The following is a 19,433-nucleotide window of genomic DNA, read 5'->3' on the forward strand; positions in this document are numbered from 1 at the left end:
CCGCGCGCGAGCGGCGCCAGGTGCCAACGGCCGCGCGCGAGGCGAGGCAGGCGCCAACGGCCGCGCGCGAGCGGCGCCAGGTGCCAACGCGCGAGCGCGAGAGCCCGCGGGGGCCCGCAGGAGCGCACCGGCTCCAGCTCCCCCGCCGGGACGTGTGGCGGCAGTGACGGTGGCCACAGTGGTTAAATGCCTGGGCTAATGAGAAAGCACATGTTTTAGCTCCTGTCCTTGAAGATCATAAGTTTCATTTAAAGTAATAACCATTTAAGTATTTAAGGAAGGCAACCCTATATTTTTTAATTAGTATGATTACATCACACAGGGATTYGTAGCGTTAAAGATCCATTTGCCCAGACTGGAGGTCATGATTGTGACTTTTTTAAAATCTGCTCCATGAATTCTACTCAGTGAAAGAATGTCTATTTACAGAAWCCTCCGTAACATCAATCCTAGTGCCTCTGCACAGGCGATGGTTAATAAGAGGGCAGTTGATCAATCCTCTTTTAATGATTCTCTTTTAATCCTTTTTAGAASAACTTTATTTCTCTCATTGTTAAATGCAGTAGTTCAAAATGTGAAATGAAGCAATCCCTTCTAAAAACAAGAATTTTAATGTAAAGTTTGACATACATCATTATAAAAATAAAGACTTTTTAAAACCTGTTTATAAACAAATACAAGCATATTTTTCATACTTCCAAAATAAAACCTGAATTTGCCTTCTACTATGCAGCTTCATAATTTGAAAACCCAATAAATTTACTGCCATAAGCAGTAAGCTCTTTTTAAACATTTTTTAAACTTCAAAAATCTTCATCTGCTTCTTCAGCGTGGTCTCAATACTGGGAGCTGATGAACAAGACATGAGAATACCCTGCACAGTGCAGGAAGTTCAAAGCAATATATAAAATCAGGTATTTTTCTTGCATAAATCATGCAATTTCGTAATAGTATCAGTGTTTCCATTTGGTAGGTCTTTGCATCTTCAAGTAGAAGTTTAAAATGTCATTCTATGAAGTTTTCATAGTAGGATTAAAATTCTGTTTATCATTTCTCAGTTCCAAAACAAGTGTGAATAAATCTGATAACATTTACATTTCTAAGCTTCCACATAAACTAAATTCTGTCTTCCATAGTTGTAGAATAAATGCTATTCCAGGATATTCTTTTTCAACCTAAGGCCTCAGAAACAACAAATGCATTTAGTTACTTCTGAGGTAAGCATGTAAGTTTTCATGAAATAGAAGAAAAAAATATGACTGCTGTCTGATTTCACTTAAATRTAACTGAGACACCATATTACAAATTCTGGTTGAATTGTCACAATTGTCAGTTAATCCACTTACATAAAACGTAACTATGGGAAATGCAATCCTAGAAATTGAATTCCAAAAGCATGAATTCAAGAAGAACCTCCACTATTSTGTAAGAGGCAGATGGATCTTCAGTGTGGATCAACAAGTGGAGGACAACAGGCTTTTCTGGTTCTGAGGTCTGAATCAATTCCAGTTTTCATAGATTATGCCATGCAATCAAGAGACAGTCCTTTACCTGAGGTCAATGGAATTGAGCTGTCTGGATCTTCTATAATGTTCACTGTAACGTAGAGAAAAATATTTTGTGTTTATGGTTAACTTTGATAACCTTTAAAATGAGGTCAGAATCAGCCAGGGAATCATATTAAAGCAGCCATGACACACAGATGTCATACTCAAATCATCAGTAGAAGGAACTTACTGTCTACTTAAAGATTACAACTATTTAATCTAGATTTCCTTTTCTAAAATAGTATGTACAGCTGAAGAAATAACAGAATAGTTGTAATTTAGTATAAAAACGGCTGTAGAAGATTTTGCTCCTCAATATACTTAAGCTTGAATTGTAAACTTTGGTCCCAGGATGAAAGGAGGCAAACCATAATAATAAAAAATATCCAAAGGCTAGTAGCARTACATATGTGAAGATAGGAAATTGAATGGAATAGTTTTAAAATTAAAACCATTTGAATAGCTTATCAGCATTGGATAACTGATCATTTAATTCCAGTCTCTTAAGAAGGGCTGGTTGCAGTCATGTTCTCAACAGGTAGTATATATGAACCCAAATTATCATCACAAGAAGTCTCAGCAGAAAAGTCAATGACAAAAGTTAGAAAACAGTTCCTTTTCAAAGCTAACAAAAGTCTCTCTCGGATATGATCAAGATGTATCACAGAAGTAAGGGAAGAGTAGGGCATTCAGTTTAAAAGCAAAGAAAGCATTAAAAAGTGGTAGCTTCTTATAAACTGCAAAGATCATCTTTAGCGTCTCAAGACTGACAAAAAAGGTTTAAAACCTCAAAAACTCTCATGTCTATATTCATCTGAGATTTCAAGTCTCTGTAGAAATGCTACATTTAATATAACATTTATTTTAGAAGCTCAGAGGTTGATGTATTTTATCAGTCGATCAATACATGATCTGTAATCTCCTTTAACTAGTTTTCATCCCCACATCTTGAATATCCAGAGGAAACTTCTTTTCTTCTGGAAGTAAGTCTTGAAGTAAATTGTCCTCGGTTTCCACTGAGATCTGAATTTCAGTTTCTTTTTTCAAGGGGTTTTCTTCTTTTGAAAGGGGAATTTCTTCCCCTGTTGGAGAATAATGGGGAGCATTTCCATAATCCATGCTAGATGAACTAGTCTGTTCTGGGAACTGGGAACTGCAGTCCGAATTACATACTTTAACAATACAAGTCACATTCACCTGTGTTCCTCCATTACCAGAGTGTTCTATCAAATAAACAAAAAACAAATTAAGCATGGAAGAATGAAACCCAGAGTAGAATGGTTGGATTCTTTATCCAGTTCTTTGACCTAAAGTTAAAATAGGCTAACTATCTCCTTGCCGCAAACAATTTATGCAAGCTGATTCTGCAGCCTTTTCTTTTTTTTCTTTTGATACAATATAATCTACATATCATCCCAGGGGATAAAACAAAAGAAAACAACTAATAGAGATCTGGATCACAGTCAACYGCCTGCGGATCTGTTTCTTTTTTCTTAGTCCCCATTCCATTTCAAAAGCCTTTGCCAATCATCTTTTCTTACTGCTCCATTTGTCTCTTTCTCCCATGCACAGGCATCTGCCTACCACTACACTGACTGCCTACTCTACAAAAACAGTTTTGCAGCTGAGCATGCTGAGCACACTGTCTTTACTGTTCCAGGCTGACAACTTAAAGCAATCACTTCTCCTTTAAAAAGTTCCTCAATACTCTCTCTGCTGAACATAGCTCTGATGTTTTACATTGCCATTTAAACTTCTGCTTATTAAAAAAAAAAAAATCATAACGGATAATCAAATTTCAAGAGATTCTAGAACATTCTGATATATGATTTTTGACAGACTCTTACCTGAACTTGCAGAGTTGTGTCTGTCTCCACTGTGAAGCTTACAACCTTCGGTGGCTGAATATTGCTGCTGAAAGCCTTCCATTTCTTTCTTTTCATTGTTCTTGTTACTTATTACACTGGCCCTTGTAGACCCAGCTGAATTATTCAGAGAGCTACTGCTTGACCCTGGAGTTTCCAAGAGATGCTGTTCCTCCTGTTCAGAGTTACTGGAGTTCTGTGATCCTATATTTCTTATTTTTTGGTCACACTGCTTCTCTGTAGGGGAAAAAGGCTGGAACATTTGCAGAAAAATGCAAAACATTAACTTTTTCTTTTTGAAAAAAAAAAGGTCAGCATTTAGGTTCCTAAAGGACCTACTGATAATCTCCATTTGCATAGTGATAACTGAAGGTAAAATTCATACTAGCTCACCAGGTGTTCAACAAAATGAATCTGTCTCCTGAAGGCACCAATAGCACTTCATGATTAGAGAACAAGGCTGTGTATCACACTTATGCTGTATGGCTAAATAGGCTGAAATAATGTGAGGATGGGTCAGTCAGGACAGGTAAAGCTTAAGCACTAACTTGGGGATCATACCAGGCCCTCCTCACTACAGTTTTAGCTTTCTGCTGTGCAATTTTCTTATACTGGTAATTAGTTAAGATGGTATGATTTCTATATAACTATTAAAGAAATGGAGAAGATGAAAAGGAATGAATTAGCCACACTCACCAAATCTGTTTCTCTAGTTGGCGGAGAATATAAAAGTGCTGCAAGTGAAGAAAGAGTTCATTAACAGCAGAATTTAAGTTGAAAAATCTTCCCTCTTAACTAGCCTGAGTGATACCCACTGCTGCTAGAGAACTCCAAATGTACATTGAGATATACTTCCTTTATGCTCCATGGATGAAGCCAGATTGCTAGTGCATGCTATTTAAAATTTTTGTAAATTTTTATATTGCACTAATTTTGTAAAGTGCATTGAATTTGGCCAGTGAACAAAGAGGATTCCATGCACAAATTAATCACTCTTCTTTAGCACTGTGCCAATGAGAAAAGGTACCAGTAACAATAAAATATGTTCATGACAGTAAAATGCTAGTAATAACATCTAGTAATATCTAATACCCAAATGATTAGGCACAATATTTAAACAAGCTGCAGTAGGAGATTGCTGCACAGTTGTCCAGCTCCACTGGGATGTTGCATGTTTAGACAGCTATCTACAATCTAAGGAATAAGAATTGAATAGGGCACCTGCCTCATATCCCTGTATTGAGGTGAATTTCACTCTATCTAGTAAAGATGATCTAATAAAGATACATTTAATATAAATGCATATGGAATACTTCTGAGTATTCTTTTTATTCTGGTTCTCTATGGCTGCAAAGTTTATATGAACATGGTGCTTTGCATGAGTTTTCCATTAATCTCTCTCTCTCCTATTGACCTTTGAATCCTTTGGCCAAGTTCACCCAAATATAACAGATGAATGAGGTCTAAAGTTCCTCTGAACATTCCTGAAAATTTCCTGAAGCTAGGTTACCAGTCAGTGAAGCAGAACACGCAAATAAATGTCTTTTCCCTTTTGTAAAAAAAACAGTGAACTCATATATTATTAGACATCAAAGAGCCTGCATCCATATCCAGCTATGAGAAAAACTTGGAAGCCAGCACCTTCTGAGACACTTAAATCAGTTAAGCAGTAGGCTCAAATTATTATGTAAACAGATGTTATTATTTCTGATGTTTAAATAACTGTTTATTTCACTGCATGAATCTTACCTTTTTTTCTGTAGACTAAGCAATATCCCAAAACAGTGATTATCAAGACCAACAACAATGGCCCTGTTACTGATCCTGAAAAAAAGGTAAGTTATTTAACAGGTCCGTCTGACAAAGAAGAGAATTAAAAACAGGTAGTTTCATAGTCTTTGTCCATGACTATAAGAGCTAAATTTACAAGTAACCACTGTGTCTGACATTTACATTTGATGTCTTGGATTACTGGGTACCAAAGTCACATTTCATTCTCCACCTCTTCATAAAATTGAATTTTCCTTTGTTGAAAAATGAGGATAGATTCTGGCCTCAGTCACAAAAGGAACCTCACTAGGCCAGCAACAGTTCAATAAGTATAAGGCCAGCAATGCTCCTAAACACATACGCCTGCAGGATAGGCTGTGAACAGGAGAGAATATGTCTGCACTTATCAATGCTATAAGGATTTCCTGTCCTGGGAAAGGCTGCCAGAAGTCTCCRAAAGCACTCTCCATGTGGATCATTAAGTCAAGTTTGCCTCAGCCTAGACTCTAAAATGCAAGCCCTTTCTACCAGTTACCCCTTCACAGCACCAATTCTCAGGAAATGCATTGCGTAATCTAGTTCTGCGCTTTTTAGAAATATTGCCAGAGTTACAAGGACTGTAGAATGCACTGAYGCTGGGCAGATACATAGGTAAATAATATGCAACTCAATACATGCAGTGTCATATCAAATTAACTCTGCTGCTCTGAGGTTCTATCTGGGTACAGGTAATTGCTATCTGAAAGAAACAAAACTAAATGCAATCTTGCTTCCTAGTCAGATAAAAATGACTTTGAAAAAATTAGTAGCTCACCAATGATATAAGACATATCAGATGCAGCACTTAGAATGACAGGTCGAGTTAATATTTCAGGTCTGCTAGAAGTTGAGCTTTGTGTCAGGATGGGTTTCACAACAGTGTGAGGCAGAGCTGTGGCAAATGCTATTCCTGAGTCACCGCAAACAGTGTCATTTATGCTATTTCCTAGAATAACCACTGATTTACAACTGCAAGAAGCAAAAAGAGAGGTTAGAAAAGAAATCAAGCCTAGGCMCAGTTAAAGGTTGCATTAGACAGAAACGTGACTTACACTGTATGCGGTCTACAGCTGGTATTGTAAGATTCCTCATCTGAAAAAGTTCCAGGAGGACAAGGTTTGCATTCTGTATCTGTGCTGTCTGTTCCTTTAAAGAAATAGAAAAACTCCAGTTAGTCATCTAGTGAGAACCAAGAATGAATAATCAAGTACAGATCCTGGAAGCAATACAGAGGCAGTACACAAAATGCAGACTGTGATTGTCACAAAAGCAATTAATATGAAACATCCCACCCAAACACAAATCAGAAGATTCATCAGCTGTTACTTTTGTGCCCTTGATAGTCAGTCYTTTTCAAAGACTGACTATGTACAACAAAGTTAAAAAGTGGAACTACAGACAATGCTGWGCCTTTTCACTAGTCCCTAATAGGCTGACCACCTATTCCATTCTGCTGCATTGACTCTTTTCAAGTTTTTCCTGATTTATTACAATTAGTAGGCAATCCACCTCTGTGAATATTGTTTTCATCTTCAGACTACTATACTGTGAGAGCAGTAAATTTCATCATCTAATAAAGAGAAATTAATTCCTCTGCAGGACAGCATAGAGTTATCATTATTTACTATATTCTAAATTCAACCTGAAGCCCTGTTTTAAGGTTTTAGGCAAGAATTATGTGGTCCTGAATCTGAGTCACTTGTATGAAAGAAATCACAGAGTGCAGCAAAACAAAAGAAAATTAAGTTAGATTAGGTAACTTCATGATATATGATAATAAAAGATCAAGAAATTTTGTCCCTTTCAATATGCCTCTTGAGAACATTGTTGCTCTATTTACTGCCTACTTGCCAAGATAATGGTTACATTAAAAAGAACACATAGCTGCAGGGCATTAAAATACATTATTCTTGTAATTTACTGAGTTCAGGGCAGACTAGGAAAAATTTAGACTATTAAGGTAAAAATAACCCTCTTTATACAGTAAAGTTATGTATGTAGATTGAATGTTCAGAATTAAATTACCTTTTTTGGAAACTCGGTAACCTTTTCCACACTTTTTATGCACTCTACATATTTTGCAGTACTCATATATTTTTGAAATGCAGTACTCATTGGGTGGGCAGCTACAGATTCTGTCCTGTGACTTTGTGCACGTTTGAACCTGCACAAAACCTGTTTTTAAAACAAGAAAAAGGCAAGATGCCATTAGCAACAATTAAAACCACTGTTTGTAGTGTTTCAAGTGACTGTAAGGTGATGTTCAAATAGCAAAAACTGAAGACAATATTGCAGCTTCTGCCTAGTGTACCATCATAAAAAGAAGTGTTACATGCCCAACATCTGTATTTTCAGAGGAGCTGTTTCTCCTTTACARGTCAAATTTGCATTTGGAGAATTTACACTTGGAACTCTGTACCTACAGTTGTATTATGATCATAAATATACATATTTGTGTTATCTTTGCTCATAACTGCAATATCTGGAGGCCACACTAATATTTGTAATCTATGCAGATCAYGCAACTATTTAAAGTAATTGGAAACCTTGCTACAGACATTTTCAGCCTCTATTAATCAGTTTTGTAAGATTATCTATTTAGATCAGACCAAAGCTCCTTCAAATGACTTTGTATTGTATCCTTAACATTCATTTGCTAATGAGTCCGATACTTTTCTATACCAGTTTCCTTTAGAAACAACAGGGAACAATATGAATTTGTTAGTTCACATTGTCCATTACACCAACATACAGATGTCATCATCTACTTCACGTACTAATAAGCTCCCTATAATAAACTGAATCAGCATCCTTTTACTGACTATGCTGCTTAGCAAATGAAATAAAAGTAATATAGGACTATCACAACTGGTGTTTTGCTGCTGGCAGCCCAGCAGACCAAGGAATGAATGGATGCTGGCAATGGAATTGTCCACTTACCCCTGTGAAAGTCRAGTCTTAGCTCCATCGGCTGGGCAGTATAGACAAGAAGTGACTCTACTAATGACATTTGCATGTATTTTAGGGATAGAGTGCCTTAGTTTCCAACTATATAAGGCTGTTATCAAACTTCCAGGACATAAAAAGAAAGGAGAGTGCTAACAGTCTACAGGACTTTTCCCTATCTTTCCTCCGAAATTTTATCAAAATTCAAAAGTACAAAAAAGTGAGAATGGAAGATGTTCATTGGGAATATACAAGTGACAGAGCCAAACTCTTGAGTTTCCTTAGGAAAAAAGACCAGATTAAACCAAGTCAACTCTTGGAGCAGGCTGTTAAAGGCACAAAAGTCCCTTTAATAATTCAGGCCTACCTTTCCTGCAAGGTGGTAAGCAGGCAAAGCACTGAGGAGACCGATTCCAGATCGCTGTATATGTGTTAGGTCCACAGGGACTGCACTGTGTGTCCACATTGTCAGTGCAGCTCTGTAACTTATATTGACCTATAAAAAATAGTAAAATCTCATCACTAGGAATTAAGGTAAATGTCTCTTAGCTGTAGAAAACTTTTCCTTTTAATGCCTCTATCAGACTGGTAGCACACACCAAGCAGGTTCTAATTGAAATGGGGATTGCATGTATACACAGGGAAAATCTGACAATATCATTTGTGTTTGGCACCCTTTCCTACATTCAATTCAGTGACTTCTAGCCATCTTAAAAGCAAAAAAGGCATCAATCCTGAAAAAAAACCTCAGCAGGTGCTTAGACGCAGTTACCACAGTACATTAAAAAAAAGAGAGAGAGAGAAAGAAAAAAGACACCCCACCTTTCCTACCCCTATAAGAGACGTGTTTTGTGGTGAAACACAGAGGATGATGTTTCATGCTGAAAGTCCAGCACCTGCCAGAATGACGTATCTGGGTGATGCTGAAAGTCCAGCACCTGCCAGAATGACGTATCTGGGTGAGGCCCTTACTACCTTTAACAACAGCAAGTGAAGAGGGCGTAATAAGTATCATTATCACAAACAAACCTGAATTAAAACTTCACCACTTGTCACTACTGAAAGGACATGAGCTCTAGCTCTTTACAAATATTTATTCTTTTTCCTTTACCTCAAAGTTGTTAGCAGAGCAATGGCAAAGCCAGAAAAGAATCCTACAATGACTGTCCCTGAACTACTACAGGAGTGAAAAGGGACCCAGCAAACAATCTCAGAAGAGGCCCTGGGATTTGAGTGAATAATTAGGAACATTTTTAAATGCCTCTTTCATCATTTGCACTGCTCTGTTCCTTATGCCTCTGCAATGACCTTTTGAAATTGAACATCTGCAAGTACTAACAGATCAAAGCAAAGAGTTTCTGAAGCTACTGGCACTCTAAATGAAATCAAAAGCTGTCAAAGATAGTTTCTCCAGGAATACAGTGAGGTGAACATTCAGGTTTTTCACAGATGGTTACTAGGAAAACCATTGCTACTCTTTCCACCAACTCTTCTCACTAAAGACTGAGTTCAGTGTAGTGGTGGGAATGAATAACCATAAGCTCCAACATATCCTTTTTGAAGGATAGGAAACACCTCAGTTCAGCCATTCCCTCCTTGCTTGAAAGGAGGAAGAAGATATAAGTCAATGTCTCACACCTTGTGCAGAAATAACCTGCAATACATAATCAGAAAGCAGGGTGCATCACTGAGAAAGTTTTTGGAGCTCTTTGGAGAACTTCTGTTCTCCAAAAATAGGAGGGCCAGAGGTGAGCCATTCTATTGCCAAAGACTTAATTTTTGAGTATACTTACTTGAAACCTAACATATTACCTCCCATATCCTGTTAATGATTTACGCTCCAAATTTTTGCTAAATTACAGTGAAAACATTTCAAATTCATAAGAACAAAAGTAAATGTGTTAGGTTTCCTACAAATTGCTGTCCAAACATTTATTAAGTTTGTTGTTCTGAAAAAATCAAGGTTAGGGGATAGAGTCATGTCACTGACCACCACTTACTGAAATAGATACAGGTTTTAATTACGAATCATCATCTTGGCCTCCAGTGTGTTTTTAGAAAGGAAGTGTGACAGATCTATCTAGACATTTTTTGTTAATTCAAGCAACTATGGCTGTTTCAGCATATATGGTTTCCTGCTTAAACTTCCGGATCCCTCTGACGGGAACTCAGCATTTATGAGGGCAAATTTTGTTTGCTCAGCATGTTATGAGAAAAATATGCATCTTTTTTGCTGTGTCTAATATCATATAATGACAGCTTTTTGCAAAAACTATATTATTAAAATATCAGAATGTCACTACCTGCCCCCCCCCCCCCAAAAACTAGTGAGTCTAACTACATTGAAAATCCTCAGTGTTAGAAGGTTTTTTTTTCTATTGCAACCATGCTATGAAATCATAGGAAGATGACCCCGCCCCCCCCCCCCCAAAAAAAAAAACCTTAAAATCCCCATATGTCTGCATACTATAGCTGTTTGCTAACAAAAGATCACTAATAATTATTGCTGGAGTGTGAGACATGACACCTCAAATTAGAAAAGCAGTTTCAGCACTCTTATATCTCTGTATTAGCTCTGGTAGTGGTCTGCAGTGGCTGCTTTATGGTAAAGACAAAAAAAAGAATTCCTTAATGAGCAATTATAGGTTAACCTGTCCAGCGGAAATCCCCTTTWTAAGTGATATTATCAAAGTACAGAAATTAAGCTCTACCTCATATGCTCTATTTTATAATGTATCTGTTATTACTGGGCTTTAGTCTGATATGTGTTGTTTAATTTTTGTGATTTCATTAGTTAGCTTTTTTTTAAAAAAAAAACACACATGCAATTAAAAACTAATCAAAATACCATGCAAAGTTGAGCTTACAAGAGTGCAGCAGMCTAGGTCATTCTCCTGATAAGCCCCAACTAGGTTAACCTTGTAACAAAACTCTAATTCTGGTTAAAAACTGTCTTTCTCTTGCAGATATTTTTACAGTCACAGCATTTTATGTTCTTCTAGCTAAGAATGCATTAAAACAGCAAAACTCTGATGTTCTTCACATGTGTCAATAATGAAAAATACAATGCTCTTCTGAAAACTGATTGAATTTGGCCATGTAAAGTAACAATGTAAATTATAAATTACCTGGAGGGCACTGACTGCAACATTTATTAAGTCTTTCTTCATAGAATTCCCTGCTGGGGTCCTGGCACTGTGCAAACTGTGGTGTATAAGGCAATGAATATTCCTAGGAGAAATTAAAGGGAAAATCRTGAATCACAAGTCCATCCATCCTGATCCTCGCGTAGAGATTCAGAAAAGACAAACATTTGAAGATCAATGCAATTATAACCACTTTCCTTTCCAAGATGCTGATTCAAGCCTGAAAGTATAAGGAGAACAAACAGGTTAAAGCTACTGTTCTATACCTTTTTGGCATATTTTTTCAGCACATTAAAGACAGATTATAAGTTCAAGATCTTTAAAAACTACCATCATTAATGCATGTCTCATTCACCATTCAACATACCAAACTGGCTTGAGTTCAACAAGGTTTTGAGACCATTTAAAGGTTCCTCTGTTTTGGAAGATTTGTCTTCAATTTGTCACAGTACCCAAAATGATTCTGCAGGTTTAATAGCCAGAAGAATACAGTGAAAAAATGGGGTTAGCATCACAGTGGGCCACCAGTGAATTCCCCAAACAAAAGGGCTAAGTACCTTGGCATGATTAAAAGAGCCTTATCATTCCAGACACTTTTTGATTCCTTTCCGAACCAGAAAGGCCTTAATGTTTTGAAAACAATGATGTCCTCCAAAACAGCACTGCTTCTTCTGTAAAGGAACAATTGTGTACTCTTAAAAAAAGAGTGCATATGAAACAGTCATAAAATACACTGTATCTAATCTTCAGCTCATATAAATCGGCACAGCTCAATGACTTCGATGAACAAAAGTCAAAATATTTGAGGACCTGACATCTGTTTTCAAAAGGGAAAAACATAGTGTGAATAAAAGAGAAAGGCTAATGTTAGGTAGTATAAACGTAGGAGTTTCCTGCTAGATCAAAAGGATGCTGTTCAAAAACTATGTGGCACTGTTCAATCCTCTGCAGCCTGAAGAGATTGTTATATGTATAGTCTATACACATTTAGAGAAGTACTTTACAAATATAATTAAAAAGAGAAATCAAAACAGGAACAAGCTCTTTGGAGGCCGGTAATGAAAATATCCTTCCTCCTTACGGAAACAACATGTTAATTATTTATTGTGTCTTCACATTACTGGTAAAGTAGATCAGCACAGCACTTCCCACTCAACAATTGCTTAAAAGGAACTCAATATTTTCTTAAGCAGCTTGTTGAAATATTTTACTTCTTATCTAGCTGTGTATCAGAAACAGAGTTTGACACATCTACTCAATGGTCACCGTCAAAAATAACCTTTTCCTAGAATGTGAAGGCAGAGAAAAAGCCTTGAATTTGAATATTCACTCAAGAAAAGAAAAAAAGGAAGGCAAACTATTTAGGTAAAAGTTTCACAACTCCTCCTATTTAAAACACCGAAAGTTGGTGACATTGACCAGAATCAGGATGATTCTGATCTCCTCTGATCAGTCAGTTGAGTTGAAGACTCAAAACTAGAGAGACTGGGGTAGGGTTTCACCGACACCCATCCCATTCTCTCACAGACAGATCAAYGATAAACAGTCAAGTTGCAAACTGAAAAATAGAATAGCAAAGACCCTTTTAACAGCCTAGAAACTGCAGTGGGGTAGGGAAGAAGGACAAGAAACCATTCTTCTGAAACACTAGAACAGGTTGCCTCTCTTTAGAGGCTGACACAGAAACCACACGTCTTAGGCAGAAAACAGAGACTGCACTTTAATTTAAAAATCCTCTGCCTGCTCAACAAGGTATTACCTTTATCCCTCACACTTCTGGCGGACAGGTGAAATAAAACTCAGCTGCTGAGCACAAAGTGAGTTTTTTAAATTCTGCTCTTTGTCTTTTGATGAGAACAAAGCCAGTTTTACAGGAACCATGCTGCAGTCACAAATGTCTCCAAATTTGAACTCCTTTGGCCTCCACTTTTGCTTTGCAGTAAGAAGGCTTACTTAAAGGTGGCTTGCTTGAGGATTGAAGACTTTGAAGGAGAACTTGGAGGTTCTCCTTAATAATCATAATAATTGAAAAAGAAAAATAAGGTTTTCCATAAAGTTAGGTTCAGTGACAATGGCTAATGCTGGACTTGGTACTGCACCCTCACAGGAAGGGCAGTAAGTAATAGAGAAACCACACCGTTTGCAAATGTGAGCTGACACTATAATCTGACSAAGAAGGAGAAAAGGGTTCTGCTCTCATCAGAAGTACTTTTAGTTTAAGAAGTTCTTTTCTTGTTTATTAAGAGAAGAAAAATAAAGTGCTGTAGCTGCATTCTTGCAGTCACACTACAAATTTCATTAAAACAAACACTGGAGTGTATTTTTGATCTGAAGATTTCACTGCAAGCACACACAGAAAAAGAGAGAAATACAACAAACCACATCACAAATTATCCTGCTGGTGAAGCTTCCCAGCAAGAAATGTTCTTATCTCATCCTTTGCGTTATCTGTTGTAAATACTGTCCTGAGAGTTAAAGGCACAGGAAAACCTTAGGCCTATGGGTTCACATCTGTTTCTCTCAAGTCGTGCTTGAAAGTGTGTCTCTGCTGACTGATACAATCTTCCTGAGAGTTTATCTGATGAACTGTGGTTCTTGATGACATACAATTGACAATATCTTGCCAACTATCCTTAAAGAACATTATGGGAAACTAAAAATGACTTGCAACTCAGTTAGACACAATTTAAACACGCACATGAGCTCAGCTTTGTTCCCACTGGGGGGATCCCACTAACTTCAGTAGTTATTTTCAAGTTCATTTAATCAAATTACTGTCAACAACCAGATCTCCTATTCTACCAGAGCAAATGTAGGCCTCTTAGTTGGAGTAAAACTCTCCTGGCTTCCTTGGCTACAAGAAGACTCCACTTTTTCTAGCCATCTCAGCAATTCTAGGATCTGAGTTGGGCAGTGCTGCCCAAATCAGAAGTCTCTAGCATCCAGGTCTATTGGCTGCTTTGGGCTGAACGTCTGACAAAGAATAGGGGACCAGAATCTATCCCATAATCTTCACATTTTATCACTGCTTGCACATCTCATATGTCCTTGYTTTGTTTTCTGCTTTTACTGTGACTACGTTCTGCAAGTAGATTATGATAAGAAAAATAACTTTTTATTTGAAGGGCTCCCTAATTATGAAAAATAAGAAGGAAAAATCACTGAATTTTAAAATTATGTAAATATGAAACCCTTCCATGGTCTGATGTGACTCATCTGAAAACAATAAAAAAATAAAACCTGTTCTCAGGTTAAGTTTTCAGTTATGAATGAGGTAACAATAACCCAGAGAAAGATTTTTGAGGAATAAAATGCTGAGAAGCTTGTATTGCATCTTTTGGGCCAGCCTTAAAATTTTTCAGATTAGGTAGCAGTGCCTAATGATGGCAGATTTTTAAATCTTTGTACAGACAAAATTAATTTGGAATAATTTAATCTGATGGATGCCAGTAGATGCAAAATGTTTCCTGTATCTAGCGACCGAGGCATGGACATTATTAAACAACAAGTTTAGTCTGCTTCTATGCATATTGATCAAATTAGGCAACTTATTTTGGCACTTGGTTCTTGTACTGGCAAACAGCAAAAGAAAGGTGAGTAGYCTCTATTTGCTCAAATTAAAAATGAGTAAACCCTGTAATTGTCCTTTACTACACAACTCAGAGTAAATTTTTTTGCAATGTCCACATATTAAGCAATGACGGAGAAGTTACGTACAAGAAGTCAGTTACTCAAGATTCTCAAGAATATTCTCAAGAGCCCCTGCATTGTTGGTGTCATTTTCCCATCTGCCTTAAAGATATCCAGTAGATAGGTGACCTTTGTGGGTTATCCAGTAGCAGCTGAGAGGTTAGCACAGACTTTTCCAAATGTGTGTGCTCCAGGACAACTGTTTCCAAGATTCCACATATCCCATCTCCCCTGAGAGAAGAAAYTAGCTGAGTACATGCCAGTATCCCATGATTTTCAGGCTGCAACTGTACCACAGAGCACTGAACAGGCTGCCCAGAGAGGTTGTGGAGTCTCCTTCTCTGGAGATATTCAAGGCCCGCCCAGAGGCAACCCTGTCTAACACTCTCTAGGTGACCCTGCTGAGCAGGGGGGTCGGACCAGATGATCGCCAGAGGTCCCTTCCAACCTTACTGATTCTATGATTCTATGCCATGTGTGCGTCAGCACTAGCAGATAGATAGGGCTTAACAGGCTGCCCCCTCCCACGCTGTCATGCAGAGCCCACCACAACTGAGACCCTACTGCTTGTGTTATAAAGCTCAAATCCAGATTTGGATTCACACTTTTTCAAAATCAGAAAGACCTGATCCAATACACGAGCCCGTTCTTATCTATTGGAGAGGAAGGCCAAGGTCAGAAGGCCAGCCCTTAACTTTCACAGTGCTCCCTGTGTGCTGAGTATTAATTAGAATAAAGGAAATTTCCTTCAATTCCTGCCTTAGTTTGTTCCTATGTTCTTGGACTTTATGTTTAATTAAATTGAATAAAGTATCTTCAGTACTAGAAATAAGACATGCTAATGGTATACGTATGTTCGTCCATTTATATAACATTCAGTTTTACTCAAGGAGGTAATTTAAAACAAAGATGTAAACACGTATTTCAATCCTAACTCATATTCCTACACATTTATTGGTTTCCTTTTCTTACAGTTGATTTCATCAAAATCAAGTTGTCAAACAAAGGAGTCTGAACAGGAACTACACCTAGCATATAGTGTTATCTACGTAAATGAAACCACAATGAAGTCACCAAAGACTCTGACATAAGAATCTGTTTCTGTGGAAAGGACTTGTGGTAGAGACATGCCATTTATTTAGCAACTAAGTCTAASACAGGAAAATACAGAATTCTATTTAAAATATCTAAACTGGTCCTGTAGAGAATGAATTCCGTTTAGGATTAAATTTGTCATAGATAATAGTAAGTCTCACTGAAATCAGTAGAAGTTTTATCAAGGTATTAGGCTSTCCCAGCTACGTTCAAAACATAAAGCTTCATTTAAGGTTGTTTTCCTGCTCTAAGATTGTGTCTCCCTTATGTGAATTGTTCTGTCATCCTATATTCTAATTTACTTCTGTAAAGATAAAACACAGATCTGTTCAAGGCATTTTACAGATGTAAATGTTGTATAAGCAAGAGTCTGCATAGCCACAGATAAACAGATTTACAGTTCCACATCCCTTCTTGCCTGAGAAAACAGTATCTTTTTCCCTATTGTTAGAGATTATCTACTTCGTTGGCACTGCCCATAATATTAAGAGTACATTCATTTTGCCTGAAAGGGATGGCATTAGTGTGCATAGAATATAGAACTTATTCACAATATACAAAAATAATAGAAGTACAGCAAAGTTTCTAGCGAGAAATAATGTCTTTTATTACATAAATGTATATATTTGGAAAAATATACACATTTTCAAGGATATAAGCTCTTCTATTTCCAAACCTTCAGGCTTGTGTATCCAAAAGCTGGTCTGTTTTCCCCAGTGTTGCTCTAATAGAAGATATTATCTACTAAATCAAGATCTGACATTTACAGTAATATGGACTGTCAAAGCTGATGTGCCTGAAAATCTACAGTTTCCCTGTAGAAAGTGAAGGTACTCACACAAACAAGAGGTRAAAACAAGAGGAACAACAGATTGTAGGCCTGAGATGCAGAAAGACAGGTTGCATCCTCTTCACTCATCAGGGAAGGGCAGCTGGTGAGCAAGTTCCCAAGGAAGGATCAGCAAGTCAGGATTGGCCACATTAAGTCTGAGCTTAATTAGAGACATCCTGGAAAATGCACCTAATGAAGACAGATGATATCTAATATTGAAAGCAGAGTAGGAATGGAGAAGTAAACCCTAAGTGTAAAGATGACAGATGAAACAATGTGAGGAAGACAGACAGTCTCAGGGTAAAATAGAGAAGACAGTTTTGTTTTATAAAATGCAGGGAATAAATCCACAAAGGCTTCTTATGTTATTTTGGAAATTTTAAAATGATTATTTCTATGCTATTAAGTAGGTATAAATTTTAAATTATGTGTCCTTTGCCTTCCATTGTGTATACATTTATGCTTAACTGAAGCTCAGTATAGTTTATACCTGGCGATCTTGTCAAGGGCTCCAGCATACAGGCTCTGCCATTTCTGGCCTCATTCCTCTTTTATGTCCTGTAATGCTAGAGCCCTGCATGACATGCACACATGAAGTCATTAAGGGAGACAAAAAGGGAATAGTACTAGAAAATGTAAGCCAAACACAAAACAAGATATCTGTCTTCTTTCAGGATACTGGGGCCTGGATTGAACAGATTACCTGCAGCTCTGTCTTAAGGAGACTACGCCAAAAGCTGGCAGGACAAATCAACCTCAGCAGTGCAAGCCTATTTCTAGGTGTCAAGAGCCTGTGACCTGCCTAGTCACCCTCCAAAGATGCCTAAGGTACCAGCCAAAAACCTCTTTGCCAGAAGGAACTAATATCTTTTAGGCTAAATGCTGGAAATGGCATTTTGGTATTATTTTGAAACAGATTTCTGCACAGATCAGCAACTATACTGCACAGCACATTGTGCAGCTTTGCAAAGGACAGATACGTAGGTTTCAGGCTACCAAGAACGCTTCTATTAAAAGCATCTGGTGACTGACTTGTTCAAAATGGCAAAAATTATGTTCAGTTCCTGTGAATAACACCCAGGCTAGACTCTTTCATATAATTTAGGCTGGATGACAAAAACTAGAAAAAGCGTGTCACTCAAGAACTATTGCTTTACTGGGTTCTCTCCCTCAGCAAAGCCAAACTAAGTTTACTTTAACTGGTCACTTTTAAAAATTGGTAGAACAGACAGATTTTTTCCAGCTCTGTGGCAGATGCCGTGTTTCCAAAGCTATATATATATGTATTTTTTAAGTTATATATGAGCTTTAGTTTGGAAAACCTGAGGACAACGAGAAAAGTGATGCTGAAAATTCCTCCATGCTTTCCACCATTACAGATTCATGCTTTGGCTGAGAGAACACTTGATTCATTTTGAATCACTCAGCCTTTTATTGAGGTTGACAGCAAGAAGCATAAGGCATTTTTACTATTACATTTTGGTGACAGGGTCTGCTACAGCTTTGAGGCTCTCCCTTTCTTACCTTCTCCATCCTATCCAGTCCAAAGTATTCAAGGAACCAGGTCCAAAATGCTGTCACCTTAACAAACCAAGGCTGCATTCAAAATGGTTGAGATGCAATTGAAAGTATTAATCTAATCTAGTATCAACCCATTACAGCACCCAGACCACCTTAAACGAACACTAAATTCTAGATTTAGTATACTTTCTGGCATCCTGCTCATCTTCTTCTATTTAGTCTTACCAAACTAAATGAATATAATTAAGTAAATATGCAAATAACATGCATATCCCATAAAAAAAAAAATCAAAACATCTCTGAACCATTTCTGCATTTATCTTCACAATCTAGTGCACTTTAGAAAGARATGGAAAAATGCTATCAATATACCACCACAGCATAAACCCAAACAAAGTGAAAGAGATCCTATCAAGCTCTTTGGTTTAAACAGTTAAAAACATTCACTGCTAAACAGAATATAGCTAGCTATAAAACATAGCAGACACAGCTGGATCACATCAGGTCTTAGATGTAAATTAAAGGGCCTTTCTATGTAAATAGGGAATTGTTTGAAACGATCCGATAAAGCACAAGCTCTTCCTGTTTAAACAACAGTGTAAAACACATACAGATTTTGCACTCTGCACTTGCCAGCACACTCGTAGCCTTTGCAAATATTGCAAACCAGCCTGAAAAGTCAACCCCCATTTTTCTAATGAAAATCCAGGAAAGATGGTTAGTCATTGCTCTGGGAAGCCAGAAAAACGTAGCAAAAGGGAGCAGGACGCAGGAGGGTGTTATAGGGGGCGGGAGGGGGAGGGATGCGAGCCCCGGCACCGCACTCACCCGGCCGCCCGCGGCGCCGCCGGCCTGGAGGAGCGCGGCGAGGAGCGCCCAGCGCAACCCCATCCCGCTGCCGACTGAGCGGCTCCCGGCGCCGGCGGAGCGGAGCGGAGCGGGCCCCGCCCGGCCCCGATCCCACTCCGCGGCCCGGGCCCGG

At 37.9% G+C, this 19,433-nt stretch overlaps 1 protein-coding gene across 3 annotated transcripts; it reads right to left on the minus strand.

The window, feature by feature from the left end:
• Positions 1–592: 592 nt before the first annotated feature.
• Positions 593–19,431, minus strand: TNFRSF1B (TNF receptor superfamily member 1B). Of its 3 annotated transcripts, none has more exons than XM_085309178.1 (10): positions 19,280–19,431; positions 11,296–11,398; positions 8,535–8,663; positions 7,247–7,396; positions 6,274–6,367; positions 5,997–6,190; positions 5,162–5,236; positions 4,109–4,146; positions 3,395–3,665; positions 593–2,770 (listed from the first exon to the last, which is right to left on the minus strand). In XM_085309178.1, the coding sequence occupies exons 1-10, from the start codon at positions 19,340–19,342 to the stop codon at positions 2,472–2,474; spliced, it is 1,416 nt and encodes a 471-aa protein (XP_085165304.1). In that variant the 5' UTR covers positions 19,343–19,431; the 3' UTR covers positions 593–2,471. The 3 variants fall into 3 exon arrangements, with proteins under 3 accessions (XP_085165304.1, XP_085165302.1, XP_085165303.1); XM_085309176.1 differs by lacking the exon at positions 19,280–19,431 and adding an exon at positions 18,455–18,544; XM_085309177.1 differs by lacking the exon at positions 19,280–19,431 and adding an exon at positions 18,455–18,542 and having other exon boundaries at positions 593–1,596.
• Between the last annotated feature and the right edge of the window lie 2 nt (positions 19,432–19,433).

The sequence above is a fragment of the Rhea americana genome, unplaced genomic scaffold (assembly GCF_003343005.1).
Source record: "Rhea americana isolate MKP2758 unplaced genomic scaffold, rheAme1 scaffold_293, whole genome shotgun sequence".
In the NCBI taxonomy this organism is placed as follows: domain Eukaryota; kingdom Metazoa; phylum Chordata; class Aves; order Rheiformes; family Rheidae; genus Rhea; species Rhea americana.